The sequence below is a fragment of the Balearica regulorum genome, chromosome 9, assembly GCF_011004875.1.
Source record: "Balearica regulorum gibbericeps isolate bBalReg1 chromosome 9, bBalReg1.pri, whole genome shotgun sequence".
NCBI lineage: Eukaryota > Metazoa > Chordata > Aves > Gruiformes > Gruidae > Balearica > Balearica regulorum.
In genome coordinates this window covers 113,352-136,869 of record NC_046192.1, presented here as the reverse complement: position 1 = coordinate 136,869, position 23,518 = coordinate 113,352, and the positions used below count along the sequence as shown (strand labels likewise).

Here is a 23,518-nt window from a genome sequence, read left to right as displayed (position 1 = left end):
GCAAAAATGAGCAACAGGCACAGTCATTATTTCTGCCCTGTGCTGTGAAGAAATGCTCGCTTATACACTAAGCACTTCACTACAGCTTTCGTTTTGGGACGGCAAGGCAAGGAATGTGTAGTGTGCTTGTATTTGGGAAAGGGATTGCCTACAAATTGGGGTTTTTGTCTGTTGCCTCTAGGACTAGATATAAAGCATCAGCTTAAAACAGATGCTGCTTTGTGGCATTCCTCCTGGTCTTAGCTTGGGGTGTTTTTTGGCTCAGTTCAAAGTGTTCAGATGCCTGGAGATCGCACGCCGTAATGTGGCAAAGATCGTGACCTAAAAATACAGCGTCTTTCTCCTGAGAGAGAGAGAAATGCACAGGCAAATCTGTTTGTCCTGGATTTCTAATGATAACGTTGAAGTGTTCTGTTTGGTCAGGCCCTTTCAAATAAGGAACTTCATGAGAGCAAAGGGAGCATATGCCCAGAAATGTAGAGGAAATGAAGTTATGGTTCGTTATGTGTGGTGGGTTCATTTTCTTGCCCGCTACTTCCCCAAGCAGCTGCCGTTGGCCACACTGAGTATTCCCAGGAGGAAATCCCTCCTGCCCTCAGTGAGCACAGCGGACGAGCCTGGGATTAGCAGGTGGCGAAATCCCGTGGCAACTGCTGTAGTGTAGGAAAAGGAAGGGCAAAGTAGCATACATCCACTAGAGAAAGGTGAGCAGGAGAAAAGGACTGGCGATGCTTACAGGTGGCTGTATAACAATAGCAAATAAGCTACAACGGTAGTTTTCAGCTTTCTATAGGAAATCTCATCCAGAGTCTGCTGCCTAACAGGAAGCCATTGAGGCTGGTTAGTTTTTTTAGTCATGGATTTTGTCTGGATTGAATGTTGCCAAGTGGCTTGTGTTCAAAATCTCGGCGTACTTGCCCGCTGTCCCTGTGACACAGGTGTAGCCCAGCCAGCCCTCCCGTAAGGTTCTGCATGGGCGAGTGTGCCTCAGCCGTGCCCCTGACGAACGTACACACCAGTCTCAACACTAGCTGATGTGTGAAGGAGCCCCGTCTCCTGTGGCAGGTAGAGCTATCTGCCTGCTGCTGATCCTCCGTCAGCTCTCCCAGACACACATCAGTCTGTCCAGCCTTAGCACATATGTTGGAGAAAGAACAGAAAATGCAGAAAATTAGCAGAATGACCTTTTTTTCCCTGCTGAGAAAGCCCTGTTGTGTGGGGCCTGCAGCCCCGAGGGAGCCAGCAGCTCGATGCCACTCTGCCTTTGGCATCCATCCGTGTCTTGTTCACAAAGGCAGATGGTAGCTGTTCAGGCTTGAGTGACACCAGGAGCTAATGCAGTGGGGTCTTGAAGTCAGCATCTTCAACATGATTTGAGTGCATTTCCCAAAGGGAGTTCGGTGTTATCCTATCCTTGTTCAGCTTGCGATAAAGGCGCTGTATAATGCACATTACTGCTGTTCCTGAGAGCACCTTGGCTGGTTTTGCCTTCCTTGCATACTGTTACACTGCAGCCTTAAAATCGGGGTTAGCAAGAACGTTCCAATCTCCAGCCACAAGCTTTACGCAAACAGTGGTAGCTGATATAAATGAGCAATATCAGGGCAGAAAGTCTGGTCTTTTAAATCCTTGCTTTCTCTCTTCGTTGTCGTTTTTTGTTCAGTTGGGTTTTTTTCCTTTGAATCAGTTTAAGACTTGCGTTACAGCTAAGCCAATTTCTCATCTACTGTGCCAGTCACCACAGTGAGCTTTTCTGAACATCACACTATTAGCCCAGTGGAGTTACTCTAAAGTCACATTTGCAGTCATTGGAATTTCTGCTTAATTGGACAGGGCAAATCTTTTCTTGTGATTTCTCTTGCTCTCTTTACCAAAAAAAAAGGGGGTGACAGCATAGCTCTGCTCTGGAAAGATTAGCAGCTATAGCTAAACACTGAGAAAAGCTATTGGATGGTGTGTGCTTTTTTTCAAAATAAAGAGCATGCACAAGTTCAAAAAAATTTTATAGACGTAATAGGAAGATGAGTAAGAAGATAAATTAAGGTGGAATTTCTCTCTGTCTTTTACGCTTGTTGTGCCTCTTCTCTTTGCCTCGTGGATACAGCAGCACTGATGAATTACTCCAGGGAGACTTGGACCTTAAAGAAAACACAACACACGCAAAAAATGATGTTAATTTAAAACAGTCACTCTCCCCAGTCTTCTTCCTCCCAAATTTGGTGTGTGGGGTGTCTTTTCCTCTCCATATGCTCTGCAGCTACATGCACTGCAAATCATTTTTGTTGCGGTGAGATGCAAAAAGAGCAAGTCTTAATAGCTACAGGGCACTATCAAACATCAAAAAAAACATGATTTAGCCCGACGACAGTACAGCTCAATTTTAAAATGCCAGTTTAGTCCATTTAACTTCACTACTTATTTGGCAAGTCATCCAGGATGCAAAATACTTGTACGGCAATCCTACATAGGGGGCTATTTAATCACCATTTCTAGCCAGATGTCCTAGCAACATTTGGCACATACCTCTAGCTCGAACCAAGGATAGTGACCACATTTCAAGAAAAGTCACATCTAGTAATATGACTCAATGCCGTTACTCTAGGGAAGATACTGACAGCATTACTAACAGACTCCTGCCCAGGTGATTTTTGGGGATAGACAACATCAGCTACCCTGCGTTTTTTCTTCACAACTTCTTCGTTTATTATTTTTTAAAGAACCATTTCACGTTATTCCACATATGTTTGTCAGCATCATCCCTCCTCTCAAACTCCTTCATCAATTTAAGATTTCCTTACAAACAAGTCTGATCTTTTAATTCCTAAGAAATATTGAACGATGACAAGAAAATACTAGTGAAAGCCTCCAGTCTGCAGTCCAGGTTAAAATCTATCCGTCTATCCACATGAGAGAGACAAAAGAGGAAATGAAGACAATTTGTCTTGCATGTCTCCTCTGAAGAGCTTTGAAGTAATGGTTCAAATCAGAGTAGGGAGATGCAGAAAATCCAGCAACTACAACGCTTCAGTTTCTGGCCTCCTCACAGCTCTCAGGAGGTGAAGGATGTCATTACAGAGAAGCTTTAGTAAAAGACACATCTGCTCCTTAACAACTGCTGCAACATTATAACTGTTGGGCAACTGTAATCTCTGCCGTATTTGAGCGAGTAACCTACAGATGGAACTCCTGCCGCTGCTAATCCCCTGAATCATCCAATCCATCTAACGATAGAGAGATGATTTTTCTGGACAATCCGCTTCTCCATTATGGACATGTAAAGTAGTTACCTGGAAAACGAATGCCTACGCTCCTTTTGAATCTCATTCTATTCCATCAATTCCTTAGCAAAATCATTTGTAACCTCATCAAGTTTGGACTTGTAACTGTTAAAATAACTTTGACATTTACTACAATTTTAGTTTTACCTTTATTACAAAAAGACATCAAGAAACAAAACATGGCCAGTATGAGAAAAGGTATACTGCGTGCAAATGCCAAAGGTCCTATTTAAGCAAAACCAGTTTAGAATTCCTACAAGTTTTAGGGAAAGTTTTAGAATTTACGTTTGTCTTGGTTTAGTTTTGGATGTTTGTCATCTGCAGTGAGAAAGCATATTGGAAAAAAACAAACTGTCATTTTTGCTTATGTCAGATGCACTTTGGTGTAACTGCAGGCTGATATGCTACCGAGATACAGCAATGAAAACCAACGCAACGTCATTGAGCCAAATACTTACTGCTCTTTAAGTCTCCGTCGTTCTCTGTAAAACCCCTCTCTAGACAAAGGAGGTGTGTGTGTCGTTTGGGTGGCATTTGAATGAGCTGTTGGTACCCAAGCTGATGACATGTTTGCAGGAGCTGGGGGATATCCTGGAAAGGGGACAGCGTACCCAGCAGACGGAGGCTGACCAGATGGAAACTGAGGAGTAAACGGTGGTGGTGGTACCCCGGTGGAAGAGACGTGCCTGGGGAGGTGGATGATACAAGGGACGTGGAGGCACAGGCACAAAGACGGGTGTTGATGCTGGCAGTGTTGGGGCCTGAGTCCTTTGGGTACCTTCACTGTGCAGGCGTCCTTGGTTTGAACTTCTAAAGAAACCCCAACGCATGTGTCACTGTTACACTCTGCCCTGATTTTAACGAGGAACCCGAATGAAGCGGGAGCATGGTGACGAGCACTTCTTGTTCTCAACTTACGCATTTCTCTCCCTACTTTCTCTTCATTTGAGACGACACTTGTTCCTTGGTCCTCATACTTGCCTTCCCCATCCTCACCCCCAACAGTTCCCTCACTCTTCTCTCCTATACTCAGTTTTGCAACTGTGGATGGAGGCTGCCCACACTTAAAAGAGACTCCCATCTCCCATGTGCCCAGTGCCCACCGCTCCTCTGCCACTCCTGGATGCACGTGATACTTCACACTTCTGGTCTTCAAAGCACTGCGCAGATATCAACTCATCTTCTCTCAAACTTCTTTTGACTTCCACATACGCTTCCTACGTTGTTGCCGCATGACGATGTATTTGGCCTGTTCTTGTCCCTGAACTGTTATTTTCTTGCTTACTGAACTGGAGATTTTAGAGACTCTGTGGGATGGATCCTGGTCTTTGTTTCAATTTACCTTTAAGATTTTATAAACCCAATGCACCCTTACAATCTACCTATAAAAAACCGAAGGACTAACTTGACACGGCAGTAATAGATAAAAGAGAGTCCTCTCTCTCCAACTGAGAGAAAGCAGCTTGGCTGTGTGAGATGACTGAATTGAAGAAATTCAAAATGGTGATACAATAACAGCATTGACTTTTCCAATAATTTTCTCCATCAGTATCAACTAAGTTGTTAAAGAGAGAATGTCGGAGGCTGATTTCTATTGGGAGATCAATTTCTTCAGCCCTGTTCAGCCAGTAATCAAAAGAGTGGCTTTCCATCTAATCCTTTAAGGATATTTAATTTTTCTATGCAACGATGATCTCCTCAAAAAGTGTTCATTTTCCAGAGTTCTCTTTTCAATCACGTACTGGAGTTTTAGTTTAAATAATCTTACTGCAGGCACAGATCCCCCTTGTTAAAGCCAATTCAAATTAAGCCATTTAGAAAGTAATTACCACTTGTATTCTTCACAACTATCTGTGCATACTTATGTCACTATAAATCAGCTGTTGTGTGAGTTAGGTGGTACGACCTCCTTTCACAGGTTACAAGTAGGAGTATATTGAATTTCTGTAGAATACTTACCGTTCCCAGCCTGGTCTGCCACCTGCTGAGCGAACTGCACTGGCTGTCATTGGGTGACCTTTTGGAGTGGGGAGAGGAAAACCAAAAAAAATCCCATTCAGTTTATCTGAAGATAATTCTTTAAAGTAATTCTAAAGTTCTAGTTACTTACCAGTTGAGGGTATTGATTGTCCTTGAGGGCCCGCAAGACTTGGCAATGCTGGTTGTCTTTGTGCAGGAACCTGACAGCCGTTGTAAATAAATGCAAACAGTTGGAAAATGAGCTCTGCTAAACCACAAGAATCACAGCATACGTTGAAATGAAATTTACCTTCTCTTCCAACAAAGTGCTGATTGACAGAGAGGAAGATGTGGATTGTCCAGCGGCAGTCGCCAGAGCAGCAGGAGGTGTAACAGTCATCATCTGCTGGTGCTGCTGAATCTGCTGACGGAGCCTTTTTGTGTAGCCAGTTCCATTTTTGAAGTTGTTTACAGCCTGGAGGCAGAAAAGAATTTGCGGAAAGGTAATATGAAACTTCAGTAGATACATGAACAAAGGCCTCCACAGAGTAAAATTACTTGTGTATTTCTGTACAGATGTATCAACGCATCACTTCAAACACTGATGTTAATGATTGGTAACTCAGAGTGTCTGTATTCAAAGTACTTCAGTGTTAACACGAAATTTGAAAGTGAGCAATCATGGTAAACAAAAGTGTCATCTGAATTTACCAGGTTGCCTCTAAAGAGTTGTCAGCTTCTGTAACAACAGATAATGCATTTGAAAAGTAAATGTAGCCTTATTCAATTTAGCCTTGCTTAAGGCTAAATAAATAATAAAAAAAATATTTATTAATAAAAAGTATTAAAATAAAAGTAAAATTTACATTCACGTCCAACAAACTGCTGATTGACAGAGGAAGATGTGGATTGTTCGGTGGCAGTCACCAGAGCAGCAGGAGGTGTAACAGTCATCATCATTTCTTTATTTATTAATATTTAATTTTTATTAATTAATATTTTCTTCCCTTTCAGCTTCTTACAAAGAGACTTTTCTTACAAACAGTTTACATAAAAGTCATCGTGTTACCTTGCGGAGGGACTTGTTGGCAATTAAAGTGTCAGGAGAAACATCCGTCTGATGACATGTTGGGCATGTGTGTTCCTCCGATTCCAGTAAGGCTGTTCTAATACCTGTGAATAATTAGAATGATCAAAGTAGTTTTTAGCCAAACTAAGGAAATTTGAGGGGTTCTAATCAATTATAAAAAGACGTATGTCATGAATGGGTGAATATGGTCTTGAATTGAGAGCATGAAGCTATAGATGTTGAATAGTGTAAAAATTTTCTAGTATGCAGCAAATAACTGTACAGTTTTATTTTCACTATTGTAACATTTGAAGCTGTCGAGTAGACTGTATCTTGGTGTTTCGACTCCGTCATCTTTCCACTATCTGATACAGTGAGAAGTCACCAACCTCAAGGTTAATGAACAAAACACACATCCAAAAGCCATTAGTAGGTTTGAGTTCTGAAGGTTTTAAGCAGCTCTCCCGTGGAGAAGAATGCGCATTAAATGCCTAAATATCTGTTTGTGGCAGACTGCAGTAAGTGACCAGAGTTGCCTATATCATTTTGTATGAGAGAAAGGGCTGCGGACAAACTAAATGCATTCAAGATCTAATACTGTAATCACCTGCACAATTATGCACTCTTCTCACATTCATCCTTCTGCATGTAAAGAGGACTTAACTAGATGCATAAAGAAGCTTTCTGCCTTTTTTTTTTTTATTTTTCCTTTACAGGATCAGAGTCCTTTCCTATTCAGGGTGTACTTAAGTATTAAATAGAACTGACAACGAAGAAATTTTGTGATCTCCTATTTCTGCTTTCAGAAGATCAGATGTGATGTTTGGAATTAACCAACATGGGAGTAGCACTTACATTCATCACAATAGCTGTTTCCACAGCAGGGAATAACCGCGGCATCAGTTACTATATCTTTGCAAATGAGACATAACAATTCATCTGGAATAGGCTCATCTGAGGAGGAGGAGGGCTGCTCTGGTGAAAAGGGACGCTTTTCCCTCTTTCCTCTTGCATACGCTTCCCTGGAGGGTGGGATGGGGGGCAAGGAAGAAGAACAAAGTTAAAGATGGGCAAAGGAAAACTTTTCCAAGCTTTGTATTTTATCAAAGGAAGAGAAGAGATGGAATTCTTCTAACTCCACATTAGCCTTCTAAATCACAGGCATTTAGTTTAAACTACTTTTCTACAGGCACGACACCTAGAAGAGGGAGGGTGGAACAATTTTCCTTCTGCAGAACTCTCCCATTCATTGGATCAACTAAGAAATTAGCTCAGACTAGAAAAGCCATTTTTTTGACAGCTAGAAATCAGGTGAAATGCATCCCACCTCTCCTTTGCCAGAGGGTAAACGTAAAGCGCAGGCTCAGGATAAAGTTAGTCTCTGAGTAATGACATTTTGTAAATGAAAGAAGTCTATGTTACAGCTTCTACAAAGGGAGATCCATGGCTGAAAAACAGAAGTGCTACCAAGTGCATTTTAAAACAGCCACTCTTGTCAGCACACAATTGTATTTTCTTAGTTTGTAGCAACGGGAAAACTTCGGTCTGTTTCACACGTGGCATTTGACACAAGTTAGAGGGGAGGAAATCTCTGTCCAACAGCTATTTGCTAAATTTTGCAAGAAGCCTTTGCTATGTAAAACAGAAGCAAAATGAGCTTTCCAAGAGAATGACTCCACCTTAAACACTGCTGGAATCTGTTGCAGAAATACTGATTCTTAGCAGACCACGAGTTCAGCCAACTTCCCGGGGCATGAACAGTGGGACCACTCTATTTTAATATCAGAAAGTATCACAGATTTTAAGGCTAAGATACAATGACGATGCTTCCTTCCCCGTAACTACGGATGCCAGCCAACTTGGTTCTGTTGCCACTCAGACCTTTACGCATGGTTTCTCTTGTTCAGTGCTTGGTCAGTCCAATTCATTCCATACTTACGCATTAATAATTGGTATTGCATATTTTCCAGTGTTTGTCAGCATTGCGCCCTTTGTATTGGGATCTTTCACCTCCATCATGAAACTCCTTGGAAGTCCTGTGCTCTTTTTAAGTCTGGGAACAGGCTCAAAATGTTTGTCCTGTGAAGAGAAAGTAAATGCAGAGATCTCTCATCTTAGGACCCCCACTCAAAATGACATTTCAATGGTTATTTTAAGTAGCGTAAGCCTTTAATCCTCTCCTTGTACTTAGCGTAAGGGTTGCTCGACTGAAATACTTATTTTCCTAAACGACTATAGCCAGGATGTTCAAAAGGCTTGAGCAGTGTTTAGAACTCAATCAACATTCTTTGGCTTGCCTTCAGGTTCCTTAATGGTGAAATATCTCTGAGCTCACCACCCACTCAGGGAAGAGGCACAAACCCGCTCCTCCTCCAAAGCGCAGTTCAGGTGAGAGCTTAATTCAGGGCTCTCAATCAGTCACCGGGGAAACTTACAGTCACCATCGAGATACCAAGGTTGAGTTCTTACCTCCTGCATATACATTCAGGGACTAACCTTAAGTGGCAGCAATACTAAACCCGAGACTTGTGCAATTAAAACACAGAAATATTCGACAGATAGGGTCAACAGAAACATCTTGGTTTTATACAAAATACTAAAAACTGTGAACTGTCATTAAAAAGAGTTAAAACCAGAAAAATTTCCAGTAATAGTGAAATATCTAAAAATATGCGTATCTTTCTTCCCAGAGAAAGATCTAGGAATCTCTTTAATCTCTGTGACCTAAAAGAAAGGAAATTTTACACTGATAATTCCAGGTTTCCCTTGCATTTTGAAGGGCTTTGCAACATTGCCATATAACCTCTGTATTTCACCCCAAGAGAAACAAAAAAGAGAAACTATGAGTATTCGTGCATTTGTTACGTAACTGCCAAGGCAAGAAAACTCAAAACTCAGTAAGGCCAGAAGTCCCCCACAATCTTACCCCATTCGTTGGGCAGTCCTTTATGTAGTGGCCAGGTTTCCCACAACGAAAGCAAATATATGATGGTGGAGGTGGACCCAAGGGTTTCTTCATGTAACTGAAAGGTTTGGGGAGGGAAAAAAAAAAGGTATATATGTGTCTCTCTTGTTGAAACAAACATCTCTGCATATTTTCGGTAATCTTCAAGGAACAGACTTGACATTATCAGAACTTACTTGATTGGATCATACTCCTGGCAAGACTGTACCATCATAGCTTTTATTTTATCTTCTTCGGAAGCGTTGGCTTCAGCCAGATCCGCAGTCTGCGTAACAGGTAATGATTTGACACACACATTAGGAACACATTGAAGCACACACAGCCAAAGACACCACCACTCATCCCATCCTGTACAGAGCAGCACAACGCTAGCGGAGATTGCAGCAGAACAGCTGCTTGTATAAAATACAGTTATCCTGGAGATGTTCTGGGGAGTCCTTACGCCATGACAGGGTGTTTACGTGCCTGTCAACCTACTTGAAAATAGCGTTCCTGAGCCCTCAAACCTTTTAGACTCGGCTGTACCTTACATAAAGACTTGTGTAACCAATCCAATTTTGTCCCACGTGGACTGAAGCTATCTGGAGAAAACATTGTACCATCTAGTATTTTTAAGCTGATTTTTAAGCTCCAGACTATTTGAATAAGAAGATACCCACTGTACATTTAATTGAGAAAGAGGTATGCAAGTATCATTATTTACATTTTACAGCACTAAAAGGACATACAACTTAAGAGTCAGGGCAGTTGGGTTTGCTTGCTGAAATTCAGCTTCAAAGACAGAAGCATTAAAAGGAATCCAACTTCTCTCAATCCCTCAGCAAGATAAAAGATTCTTTCCAGTAGGAATTTGACCATCATGTGCTGCAGGGAGTCCAAACTGCATGTTCCCCCCACACTCCCTTCTTCATATCAAGTGATTTAACTGCAGCTGACAGTTGACTGTTCTTTTTAACATACAATTTGTAATATAAGCCTTCTGCAGAACTCTATCTTGAAATTATTGAAGTCAGCTGATTTTTTTTTTTAATAGTATTTGCTCAAAAGTTTTTATTACACACGATTCCAGATACAAGCAGGGTCTAAGGGAGTGACTGTAAATGATGTGGACCTTCAAGCACCTCTCATTCAGATCAGCCGCTTGTGTTTGGTTTTATATGCATTCATTCACAAAAGCATCCAACTAGTTTCTACAGTTGATTAAATGGTTCTTTCATACGCACAGTTTTTTCTCAACAGTAACATAATCCAGTCTGACATCTATGAAATCACTTCCGTTAACATTTACAGAAGACTTTACAGATAATTGACTAATTTGTTTAAATCCCAGCATTTTACAAAACACATCCTCAAACCACAAAACATTGCTAGGAATAGAACAAAATTCAAATATGGCATTTAATACATAGGAATGATAAACCAGAAAACTTTTTACAACACATTGCCTCCATGATAGCCAGTCTGCACTAAAGAGGTTAGAGTAGCAGTTTTGAGCTGCTTTATGTCATGTTCCTGTATTTTTCTGAAATGCTTAAATTTTCTCGAAAGCTTAGATGTGTAGACCACTTGGACAGTTTTTCCCATTTTAGAGTAAAACTTCACATGACTTTACAGAACCAAGCACACATGTAGGGACAGCACTAATGGAGACCAATTTCTTTTGGTGGCTACCTTCCAATCTAATTTCCACACCCCCCCCCCCCCCCCCAGATGTACACAATTTAATTTCTGCAGTGAGAGGGGTGAGAAGTTACCAGTGGGAAGAGATTTCTCTTCCTTGGAAATGAGCTCCAGCCTTTATTTTGAGAAGAACGAACTAGCTCCTCTGTGTGAGGCCCTGCCTTCTCTAATTTGTGTAACTTTAAAGACTAGAAATTTAATTGGCTAGCGCCACGCCTTCACACAAAGTGCAATCACTAGTGCTTTCTCAGAGAAAGTTACACATTGTTGAGGAAAGAAGGCAGGCAGTTCCACAGGAAAACAGGGCATTGCCACACTTTCAGAAGGTCACGACTGCTAATACGCCACACGTGCACATTGGTATATTCCTACAAGCAATTAGGTACGTTTACACAACTTACACAGTCTGCGTTCAAACAAATCAGATTGTGTTATTCACTGTACATACACTACAGTTTATGAAATTGTGAAGCATTCAAAGAATGGACCTATAACTACAATGACTAGCAATTCAGAAATAGCCATGCAATTGTCCATGTGACAGAAAGGCTTCTCTTTTGGCCGTTGCAAATCCCCCTGAAACATCCCTAACTTACAGCCAATTAAATTCTTCTGTGAAAATTGTGTTAGTTTCCATGCAAAATTAACAAAACATAGGGAAAATGGTAAACAGCTCCTGACATGCCTCTTCTTTGTGTCTTGAAGGTGAGTAATTTGCAACATCATGTTGGGCCTGATAAGGTGCTCCCCTTCTATCTTGCCACACGGGGAACTACTTGTTACAGAATAGGATCAAAGTGTACAGACATTTTAAAGTCCAAATAAATACTTTAAATTACTAAAAATGATATTAAAATTTTGTTCACATGACAACAGCTATCCAGCTAGAGATCACAGCCTAAGATTTAAAAATATGAAGCAAATACTTTTTTATAGTATTTGACAAGAATTTATATATACCTTAATAAGCTGGGCCAGAGAAGTAGATGCAGAAGACTCATCAACCTGTTCACAAAAAATTAAGGACATATTCAAGTTCTACACTCAAAACACAGCAATAGTTAACCTCTCCTGTAGTCTGAAAGTTTGCACTATATCCTCTGAGTGTCACTGAAAGAGGTATTTCCAACCTACGGTGATTTGTATTTGCTCGAAACAGAGTCCAAACCTATGACAGCTTCAGAGTGCCTCTGTGGTTAACGAAAAGACACTGTAATACCCAGACCCGCTGGAGATCGACAAGGCTCTAACCTTGTGCCACAACTTGTACTCTGGCTTTCAGACATTTTCATTCGCAGACAAACTATTAACTGCTTCATCAGATAAAGTGGAGAGATCAAATGCAGAACTTGAGAATACCACTTTGTGTGGCAACAATGTTTATATTCATGGCAATCTATCAAACACATTTATAGACCCAGAGGGGCCCAAACAATTTCACTTCAATTATACAGTTTTAGGAACAAATGCCCAAGTAGTTAAGGACATGGAAAAGAATCATTTGGCTGCACAGAACTGCCCTCAAAATGTATGGGATATGTTGGGTGTGGTATTTGCTTGACCCCCCCCATTTTTTGCCAGTTAGGAAAAAAACATTTAAAAACAAAAGCTAAGTGATACAATGTGAAAATGGCAAAAGGTACACTCCAAACAATGTTTGTGGCAAGAAACAAAAAGCACACACAAGCTATACAAACATACATATGACTAGGTGTAGGCAGACCGATATGGAACAGGGCACCACGTTCAGTTGTGCAAACCTTGAACCTACAGGATCTCAGAATGATCCTACAATATCTGTGCCACACAAAGTCATTCAGGAAATAATCTAACATATTCAATATGCATCACTAGGCACCAATGCCAATATTCACATGGGAACCATGCAAAAGATGGCGTTACTCAGTTTTTACCGTGCTGAATCAAATACACTCTATTTACAACATATACTATGTTTGACTGGAAAATATATTAAGTTAATGTTTGGAAAACTAATACAAGGCTACATGGTTAGAATTAAGTGCAGTGTGTAGAAAAAAGTGTGAAATTGTGGTTCTACATACTGCTTTTGATGTTCCGCTCCCTGGCTCAGTTCGGCTTCTAGAAGGAGAAATAAAGGTGATCAGAACTTCAAGTAAAGCACTCGTAGCCAACATAAAGCAGTGAAAACAGATTATAAAACCTGAACATCAACACATTATGTTCTGAGAGTCTACTGAACGTGGAAATTTAGTCATGTACATAAACTCTTCCCTCTTGGTACCTTCAGTGCAACTAAAAAAACCCCCTCAAAATCCCATGTCTACTTTGTCACCAGTTACTCTAAGACTTACGGATATAGACCACAACAGTGAAAGTGGAAGTCCTCAGATATTTTGTCTCTGCTACGTATCAAAAATATGAAGTCAGTACTACAGTTTTGTGGTCTTAAATAATCAACCATCAAAATACAAAGGTAACTTTAGCCCATCTGTTTTTCCCTAGTATCACAAATAGCTACCAGATAGAGTACTCTAGTTCCTAAGAAAGAACAGGGATAGTCTAGACACTTTGAAGTGCAAGTTTACTTAAGTGAAAAAAAATCAGTCATCTGACAAAGAAATAACAACACTGTCAGCAACACAGTCTTTAGAAGAGTGCTGCTTTGTGGAAGCCCGAGCACGGTGTTCAGACGTCTACCATACTTAGCCATTAAAGTGCCAAAATACTACATGTGTTACATATGCTGTATTGATTAAAAACAGTAGTAGAAATGTCACCTGAAAGGAGATCCTAAGATTTTGGGTGATTTATGAGCCCTGTGACCGGGGGGGGGGGCAAAAAAAATTCTTAATTGCCAGAATTTGCTTTTAAGGTAATCTTGAAAATGCTACAATGTTCTAGGAAATACTGATTACATTTGAAAACTTGCTGAGATTCCACATACTCATTGATCTGTACCTGCATGCTGCTCATCATGCATCAGACATGCAACCATTGATATCGTTACAAGCAATTCATGCATCATCCAAAGCGTCCCGTGAGCGGAGGCAATTCAAAGGCTGCTGTGGAACTGATCTACAAAGAGAAAGGCTCACGCTTCCTGCCACTGCTAGAACACCACCGAGGCTCGCAATTACAGCCACGGACCTCCTGAAGATGAGGATGTAGAAGGAACCACTTTAGATTACCACATAATGGTTTCTTCATCCCTTTACCCGAAGAACATACTACAAGGCGATTAACGCGTTTTTGAAGGCCTCTCCACCATTACAGCATGCATTCATCATTCCCAAACATTAACTTCTCTACCAGTTGTTTCTGCAATTTTTCCAGCTGAAGGAACAGAGACCTAATCCGCCTGGCTAATTTTCAATGAACAGCAGTGCCATCCATTTTCGTTACACACACAGGTATCCATTTGATCTTTGATGCTAGCAGCATCGATCCCATCATTTCAGGGCAGCACTGCAACACCAGGAGAGGATGCCATCCACCAGAAATGGAGGATGCATTGACAAGGTATGTTTAAGCATACATATTTAAATTAACCCCCAAACACGGCCATGTTTATAAGCACAATGCTGTGGTGTCCAGAATTACTAGGCAGTGCCTGAAAGCACTTCAACAACTACTGCAGTAATATGCCCAACGTTTACACGCAGAGCCACATAAATTCAGGGGATTTTGATTTTGCTTGCAAATGCTTCATGGGTACTAGGACGCTGCTGCACTCTTTGTCCCAGACACACTGTAACTCATCAGTCTACTTTACTTTTTGACAACCAGCGTTACAAATACGTGGCAAACCCACAAGCTAATAAAATCGACTAATTGTGGGGGAGAGGTGTAACTTTCAGAAGGCTGGAAAACACGACCACTCAAACGATGCTAATGTAGCTGATATAGAACTGGGCTCTATGAATACATAAGTGGCAGTAATATTCCTGTAGTCAGGAGTGTATTTGAATAGCTGTAATTTTAATCAATACCCCTGTTTCTCTGTCCTCCGGAAATCTTGGGAATACAGAATTAAACGTGGAGCACAGATATCAGCTCAGGGTAAAAACAGACGTAGAAAGATAACTACTAACATTTGGTAACATGCTAAACTGCTTACTGAGTTTCAAGTTTGGAAAGGATTAAGTGGTATTGTATGAACTATTCCCTCATCACGCTCGCACAAAAAGCAATACACTTTAGGATGTTGTTCTTCTCCTCTTGCCTGAAGTGGACACGGCCTTCAGGAAACTAAAAGGAAACTTGTTTGCGTGGTTCGCCAGCTGGCCACCCTTGCCCTCCCTGTACGGCTAGTAGGCAAAACCCCCAGATTTGGGGCATAAGAACACCTGCCATATTCCCCCCCCCCCGCCCCGCCCCGCCCCGCCCCGCCCTTAACAAGAAAGATACAATCTGAATGCCTCTGTAAACTAGTATCTTTTTAACAGTTAACTCACTGAAACCCCTAACAAAGAAGCCAATGCTTTATGGATACTTACAGAACATGTCTTTTGCTGGTACCTTTAACTCCTCCAGCAGGGATTCTTCTCACAATCACCGATGAGTTCTTAGGAATCAGGGCATTCTCATCTGTGTATTCTGAAAACAACATAAACACAGAAAAAACACAGCAGTCGGTTTGTAAGAATGTATGCTAATATGTAATTACATAGCACTTCAGACGTTATATGTAACATCACGCTTTTACCGTCTCAACCCACTAGCAGTACATTTGAAGAATGTTTGATAATCAAACAGAAGCAGCAAACTCTTTTCCACTTTCTTAATGCTGTTTGAATGCCAACAGCAAAATAGTCTGAAAGGGCTCTAAAGGAGAGTCTGCCCGAGGTTCTCTCCTGCTCGAGCTTAAGTTGCTTTTACTTCTGTTAGGCTACAAAACTAATGGATCCCTGGAGAGAAACAAACCACAGCAAGTCTCACCTGCATCAACCAGATTCTCAAGTCTGACTAGCTTGCCCTGCAACAAAACAGGCACCGGGCTGCAGGGTGAAAACTCTGCACCATTGCTTTCATAGCGGCTCACTAAAAACGAGTCACCTCTGCTGCTCGTGCTCAAGACTGACAGAACACGGAAGAGACCCTGCCATCTCTGCCGATTTCTTGGAGCTTAATCCATCAGCAACCACACTTCTCAGCTCCTCAGTGCTTTACATTGAAATGGCAACAGAACTGGCAGTGCTAGAATTTGGATCACAGAAATTTTGGGGGGTTTTTTTGAGCTTGCTTTCACAAGCAGGGCAGAATTGGCTCCAACTAAAGTGGCATCTCCTCTCTTCAGCTATTCGTCTAGTTTGAATTAACCAAAGGGACGTGAATTCTTTCCATTCACTGTTTGCAGAGCAGAGACACTCTCTGAAATGCCAGAGTTTGCTACGCCCGTGCCGAGCTGAGGATTGTGGTCGTTCTGCAGAAGATTCCAAGTGCCAGCACCTCTCCTAGAAAGAGACTGTATATACGAGGACAGTGGCCAATGCATTTATTCATAAATTATGCAAGCCTGCAGAGGTCAATTGGAACACGCACAAGAGGTGTGTGATGCAAAAAGAAGAGTACGTGCTCTTTTGGTATTTTGTGACAATTCGTTGACCACTAGAAGAGAAGCATTGACATCTGCCTTCTTATAGACTATTCTTGCATGTTTATACAGCGAGATAGATATAAGCTCCAAAAGAGCACCTACATTGCTTCGAAAGGAAGAGTCCATAAAATCTTCCAATCTTTAATCTGATTATACAAAGTGCCCGATGCCTTCATGTCTTATGTGGTGTAACCAAAGTAATCCCCCATGCTAGCACTGCCAACACAAAATGGCACAGTGAAGGGCAAGGTTTAAAAGTTGCTTAAGCGCTGTCTCTAAAATGCGAAGTTTGCACAGTGTTGGAGACATTCCAGTAGACAGACAGACAGACATCAGCTCTGAGGCCAAATTAGTTCACTGAGAGCTAGCATGGGTTTCTTTCAAAGACATCACATCGTGGCATTACTAAAACTGTCAGGTGCAACACTGAACTCAGGCAAGTCCTGAGTTCAAGAGACAGTCTTATAAGAGCACTATTCTTCCTTAACGCTATTCATCTAAGACCAGTGCAGAGTCTCAGTTTTGGGTTTATAGTTTTTACATTTTGTCTGACAAGCAGAATAGCACCTTCTCCAAGTGGTTTGAGTCAGAATGCGACAGGACAGGAGAGAGTACTCAAGAAACCCGAGTTCAGGAGTTTGCGGTTCTTCCACAATATTGTCAGAACATATAAATTACATGACCATTAAATTATATGATAATTATAAAAGACAAGTCAAGAAATTCAGATCAAATTCAAAGGAGGCAAGTTTAAATGCACAATTCTTGAGTACAGGCTTTTTGAAGGGAATTCTGCCTTTACAGAACATGCCTCCATAGTAAGCATGGAAGAGGATACCCTCCCCTCCTTTTTTCAAATAGGTCCCAACCATCCATTTTGCCTTCCCAGCATCTTAAAGTAAGTCATCGCATCATTTTTTTCCACTGATATTTAAAATCCTGTCTACTTTTTGCTTATACTGGCACTGCTTCTATGACTAGATTTCCACTATGAAAAGTCAGTTCCTGAGCAGTAAAAGCTTAGAGACTTGGAGAAATCTGAACAAGCAGGCCATCTTCACTCAAGATTCACTTTGTTCTTTCCAAGATCATTTCAACATTTAGTCAGGACTTCTGCACAGACAAAGGTATAAAAACCCCAATACTTTATGTCCACATGTAAGAATTCCAAATATCCTATTTAGGCAGAATAGCCTGGTCTAGTTTTTTCCTTTCTCTTCTGAAGGTGAGTTTAAGCACCTATATCTGATTAATAAAAACTGAAATTCACGGTTCAGCATATAAACCAAAAATTTGACATACATATATATTACACTGAAATGTACTCTCTAGCTTTGCTCTGAAAACCACTGGGGGATTTTTGTGCGTTCACATGGAAAACACCCTTACGAAAGCTCCCATAAACATTCCAGCCTGGTCTAGTGGAGGGTGTCCCTGCCCGTGGCAGGGAGGTTGGAACTAGATGATCTTTAAGATCCCTTCCAACCCAGACCATTCGATGATTCTATGATTCTACAATCTGTGTCACTAACATACCAAGTTTAAAATTTTATACTCATTTTACAAAGGTCAAAGTGGAACACAACCTAACTAGAGGAGGACTTTGTCACTGTTAAACAAGACTGATGCTCTTTAAAGTATATTCCTTCTTCAACTTCACCTTTAGGCAACACCACATTTAACAGAACCTAGTGGAGCAGATACTTTTTCTTCACTGGATTCTGATTATGTACGAAAACAAAGCAACACACTTTGTACAACGGGAATTATGCATATTAGAGTAACACTTGATGGGGTAACATATTTATGAGCATAAATTTTTATCCTAAAACTTTGCTTTCTGTTTCTCACCTGCTATAACAGAATCCATGTGTTTGGCCTATTTCAAATATTTTTTCTTCTAGTGACAATAACTGGGCTCCATTGCAGTTTATTACTATCCAACATTCTCATTTGAAGGCTCTGTTTACACAGACCCAACTACCACAGGAGTGATGTCAGCCAGTTGGCCGTTCAGCCTGCTGGCATTTGTGAAGTAGCACTGTTAAGTCTCCATAGACATTCTCCTGAAGATACTTTAAGTATCTGTAGATAAACAGTGAGCTTTAGGTCCAACCACTTTAAAGCCACTTTAAAGGCTGGGGCTGCAGCTACCGCAGCGTACATATTATTCTGTTTAACACATCAAACAGGAAGAGGGAAAAAAACCAGCCCCACATTAGTACACATGTTAAAGACTGTTGTAAGAGTGTCACAGAGCCACAGGGGAAAAAAAAGAAATGGGATGTTTAAGGAAAGAAAACACTTTACATGTCTTTTTATTTCTCAGAAATCATATCCCAAAGTCTTTAATCACATTCAAACTTATCAGGATGGCAGATCACCAAACAGAAACCTCACACTAAGTAATACGAAACCATTATCATCTCTGAGAATCAAGCACCATTGATTAGATTTAAAAGAATTTATGACTTCTCTAAGAACATTTCTTACGTATATTCACCACAAATGTTCTGCCATAAAACATCAGTACTGCCCTGACGTGGTTAGTACCAAGAAAAAAAAAATCATTTAGCAATGAATGATGAAATGATGCTCAATAGCATCTGAATGATAATGTCTTTGGTGAAGAAAAGAGGTTATATGAACCAGAAATTCCAAAGTATAATTTAGGTACAGAGAACAAGAACCGTGCAAGAATGCTTTAAAGGGACTGCATAGATTATAACTCAGATACAGTCTTGATTCAAAATCTTGCTAGTGAGCAATTTCTGCAACAGCCACAAAACCAGTTTTCCAATGCAGTGGAGTCAAACAAGTTGAAGACAAAATTAAGTCACCAAAAGCACTTTTTTTCTTCAAATTAGCCATCTGTTCTATTTCTAGCACTTTCAGCTTTCTCCGCCAGATTTCAAAGAAATCTGTCAGGTTTGTTTTTGTAAGATATCCTCCCAAATCTCCTCATCGTTTTACCTAAAAGAAGTCCAGGAAACTAAAACTTTTGTAAGCACCACATGTCACACATCAAACACATATTCTTCTACGCCTAGCTCCGTGTCTAAAACACAGATCTGAAGGTAGCTGTCAGAACAGCAGCTCCAAAGGAACAGCTCTGTAAGGCTCCCAACACAAGTCACAGCTACGAGTCGTGGCCAAATCGCATTATCGCTTCCCACCCCACTTAATGCCCGGTACGGCTTGCCCTCCCAGTCCCCCGCATGCAGGCTGACTCACGCTATGTGGGGATGACCCACAAAGAGCAGAACGTGGCTCCCGCAGGCAGCGGCCACCGCAGGGCAGTCTGTGCCACTGTCAGCCAGGTGGTCCTTGAGGCCCAACGCCCGCTGCCCCCACGCACGCTGCCCCCACGCACCTTCTTTGGTCTGGGCATTGGAGATCTGCAGGTCACAGTTGGCCGGCTTCAGCTTCTCACGGCCAAAGATCTGGCGCTTGAGGTCACGCAGGGAGATGTGGAGGCCGTTGAAGGTGACTGTAGCGTAGTTCAGCTTTGAAGAGAACTTATAGTGGACACACGACATGGCTGGACCCAGGCCACCGTGTTCCACCGAGGGCTATACCGGCTGCCAACCACACAGGCTGCCACGAGCACCTCACCGTGTACACGCAACAGCACACTGCACCCACCCCTGTGCTTCATGGGACCCAGCGCATTATGACAAAAAACCTAGGTCACGTAGGTGTGGCAGCCCCGCCCTCTTCATTCTAACACTTCATTCTAACATTCTCCCTACGGGAGAGCCGTTACCGGTTGACGTCACAGGCCATCAGCCCCGTGCCTGTCACCGCCTCGTGCCACTGGTGTCCCTTCTGTCCCCCTCAACCTATCATCACCTGGTGTCCTGTCACCCCGCACGCTGCCACCACCCAGTGTCCCCTCCTGTCAGCAGCCAGCCAGGGCAAGGCAGCCTGCGGGAGATGCAGTGGGCTCTGCCGTGTGGCGCTTGGCCGCCCACGCCGCAGGGCCAGTGAAGGAAAGGGATATCTCAGGGGGTTTGAGTGTATCTTCTTGCATTTATGGGACGTTCAGTCAAAGAAGCCAATGACCAATGCACTTCCCAACTGTGGCACATCCGCAGTTGCTTGAACTCTAGAGAGGGGGACTAAAAGCTAAGGAATGAACCAGTGGCATTAGGAGGTGCCCCAGGACATCCTTCTGGCTTTCTCAAGCACCACAGCTGCTGCTGACACAGCCCTAGTGCATGAAATCCTGCCTTGAATTACAAGGGCTAGTTCTGCTGAGTAACAATAATCAACGGCTTGCAGACGTTTCTCGGCCACCCGGCTATTCCTTTTTGTTCTGGTAAATATAATATAAAAGGCTTCTTGTAGTCTGGCAGGGCTAACAAGGGAGCTTCCACGAGTGCTTGGTTTAGATCTTTAAATGCCTTGGGGGCTTCCGGAGACAGGAAACCCTTTTGATTTCTGTGCTGTCCTCTATATCCAAGGGACAGTTAGTTTTGCTATTTGTGTCTGTCTGTCTTTCCCGTTAAGAGTGATTTGGAAGCCTAGGGTTTAATATGGTAGCCTTGCTTAGAAGCGTGTGGTGGAATATGGGCTACACATATTCATTCCATAATTCGGCCATAGCCACAGTCAAAACTGCAGCAGCAGAGGCAAATTAGCCTGACGGTTGGACAGGCACTAAAAGCCCATCCCCTACCAGAAACCACCTCTCCTGGGTGTCTGTCCCACAGAGTTCTCAGTAGTACAAGGACTGGAATCGACATGACGAACCTTCACTGAAGAAAGGAAGGATACCGCCCTTCCGCCAAGAAGGGTTTGTCGCAACTCTGAAAAGAGACCCCTGGGTACGCTGGGAGAGCAAACCTATGGTCAGGTTTGCTCCCTCTGTCGGGGCTGGGAACTGGAAATGCCAACAGAGCCTTAAAATTAATAGCATAGATGGAAATGGACAATTGAGACCTCAGGACCATACAGATGAACAGGGGAGTCTTATGCCTGGAATGTTGCATGGATCTGTTCCTAGACCTAAAGGCATTTGGTATTCCTCCACAAATTCTTCCAAAACCTTACTACAGGCCACATCCACTGCGCAGGGGAGGGACATTCTCCAGAATCCATCACATCAAACCTATTCTAACAAGCTGACCTAAGTTTAGGCCCAGCTGGCAGCTGAGCGCCACGCGGCCGCTCACTCACTCCTTCCCCAGCGGGACGGGAGGAGAATGGGAAAACAACGGCAATGCCTCGAGGGTTGGGATAAGGGCAGTTTACTGGGACAACAAGGGAGAGGGAAAACAATCAACAACAGTGCTGATAACAAATATTAACAATGGGTGATAACAGAGAACAATTTACCGATCCAATGACCGACCGACCGACCAGACACTCAGCCCGTCCCGGAACCGCGCCGAAACCACACCACCCCCCGCTACCCAACTAGCCCCCCTTTTATGGTGAGCATGACGTCACATGGTATGGAATAGCCCCCGGCCAGCTTGGGTCACTTGTCCTGGCTCCTTGTAAAATTAACTCTATCCTTGCCTGAACCAGGACATAAGCCATCACGCTGCAGATTTCTTCCTGGGTGGAGTTCAACAAGCTTGCTGACGATACTAAAGTGGGAGGAGTGGCTGATACACCAGAAGGCTGTGCTGCCATTCTGTGAGACCCAGACAGGCTAGAGAGTTGGGCGGAGAGGAATCTAATGAAATGCAGTAAGGGCAAGGGTAGGGTCCTGCACCTAGTGAGGAATAACCCCAAGCACCAGTACAGCTTAGGGGTTGACCTGGTGGGAAGCAGCGCTGCAAAGAACTTGGCAATCCTGCTGGACAGCAAGTTAAGCATGAGCCAACAGTGTGCCCTTGTGGCCACAAAGGCCAATGGTGTCCTGGGGTGCATTAAGCAGAGCGTGGCCAGCAGGTTGAGGGAGGGTCCCCTGCCCCTCCACTCTGCCCTGGTGAGGCCAGGGTTTGCGTGGCAAGGTTTTGGTAGCGGGGGGCTACAGGGGTGGCTTCTGTGAGAAGCTGCTAGAAGCTTCCCCTGTGTTTGATAGAGCCAATGCCAGCCGGCTCCAAGACGGACGTGCCGCTGGCCAAGGCCAAGCCAAACAGCGCCTCTGGGATAACATATTTAAGAAGGAAAACAAAACAGTTAGAGAGAGCTTTTGCAGCCGGAGAGAGGAGTGAGAAGATGTCAGAAACTCTACAGGCACCAAAGTCAGTGCAGAAGGAGGGGGAGGAGGTGCTCCAGGTGCAGGAGCAGAGATCCCCCTGCAGCCTGTGGTGAAGACCATGGTGAAGCAGGCTGTCCCCCTGCAGCCCATGGCGGAAGGATGAGGGGGTGTAGAGATTCCACCTGCAGCCTGTGGAGGACCCCACACCGGAGCAGGTGGAGGCACCCAAAGGAGGCTGTGGCCCATAGGAAGCCCACGCTGGAGCAAGTTCCTGGCAGGACCTGTGGACCCGTGGAGAGAGGAGCCCACGCCGGAGCAGGTTTGCTGGCAGGACTTGTGACCCCGTGGGGGACCCACGCTGGACCAGTTTGCTCCTGAAGGTCTGCACTTCATGGAAGAGACCACGCTGGAGCAGTTCGTGAAGGACTGTAGCCCGTGAGAGGGACTCCATGTTGGAGCAGGAGAGCGTTGAGAGGAGTCCTCCCGCTGAGGAGGAAGAAGCAGCAGAAACAACGTGTGCTGAATTGACCATAACCCCCATTCCCCGTACCCCTGTGCCGCTGAGGGGGGGCGGAGGTTGAAGCCGGGAGTGAAGTTGAGCCCGGGAGATTGGAGGGGTGGGGGGAGGTGTTTTAAGACTTGATTTTATTTCTCATTCCTGTACTCTGTTTTGTTTAGTAATAAATTAGATGAATCTCCTCTCTAAGTTCAGCCCCTTTTGCTCATGAGGGTAATTAGTGAGTGATCTCTCCCTGTCCTTATCTCGACCCAAGCCTTTTGTTAGCTGGGGGAGGGGTGAGCGAGCGGCGGCATGGCGCTCAGCTGCCGGCTG

General features: G+C 43.1%; 1 protein-coding gene across 1 annotated transcript; it reads right to left on the bottom strand.

Annotated features, from left to right (window-relative positions):
• Positions 1–2,092: 2,092 nt before the first annotated feature.
• LOC142602869 (E3 ubiquitin-protein ligase RBBP6-like) lies at positions 2,093–20,068 on the bottom strand. The gene is made up of 12 exons (XM_075760601.1): positions 19,903–20,068; positions 15,430–15,529; positions 13,015–13,051; positions 11,912–11,956; positions 9,448–9,536; positions 9,233–9,329; positions 8,246–8,385; positions 7,162–7,328; positions 6,307–6,410; positions 5,548–5,712; positions 5,238–5,458; positions 2,093–2,138 (listed from the first exon to the last, which is right to left on the bottom strand). The coding sequence occupies exons 1-11, from the start codon at positions 20,066–20,068 to the stop codon at positions 5,381–5,383; spliced, it is 1,188 nt and encodes a 395-aa protein (XP_075616716.1). The 3' UTR covers positions 2,093–2,138; positions 5,238–5,380.
• Positions 20,069–23,518: the final 3,450 nt, after the last annotated feature.

Coding starts and splice junctions, on each gene's coding strand:
- LOC142602869 (XM_075760601.1), bottom strand. CDS start 20,068: ATGTCGTGTGTCCACTATAAGTTCTCTTCAAAGCTGAACTACGCTACA. Junction 15,530..19,902: donor CAATGCCCAGACCAAAGAAG/GTGCGTGGGGGC, acceptor TGTTGTTTTCAG/AATACACAGATGAGAATGCC. Junction 11,957..13,014: donor GGAGCGGAACATCAAAAGCA/GTATGTAGAACC, acceptor TTTTGTGAACAG/GTTGATGAGTCTTCTGCATC.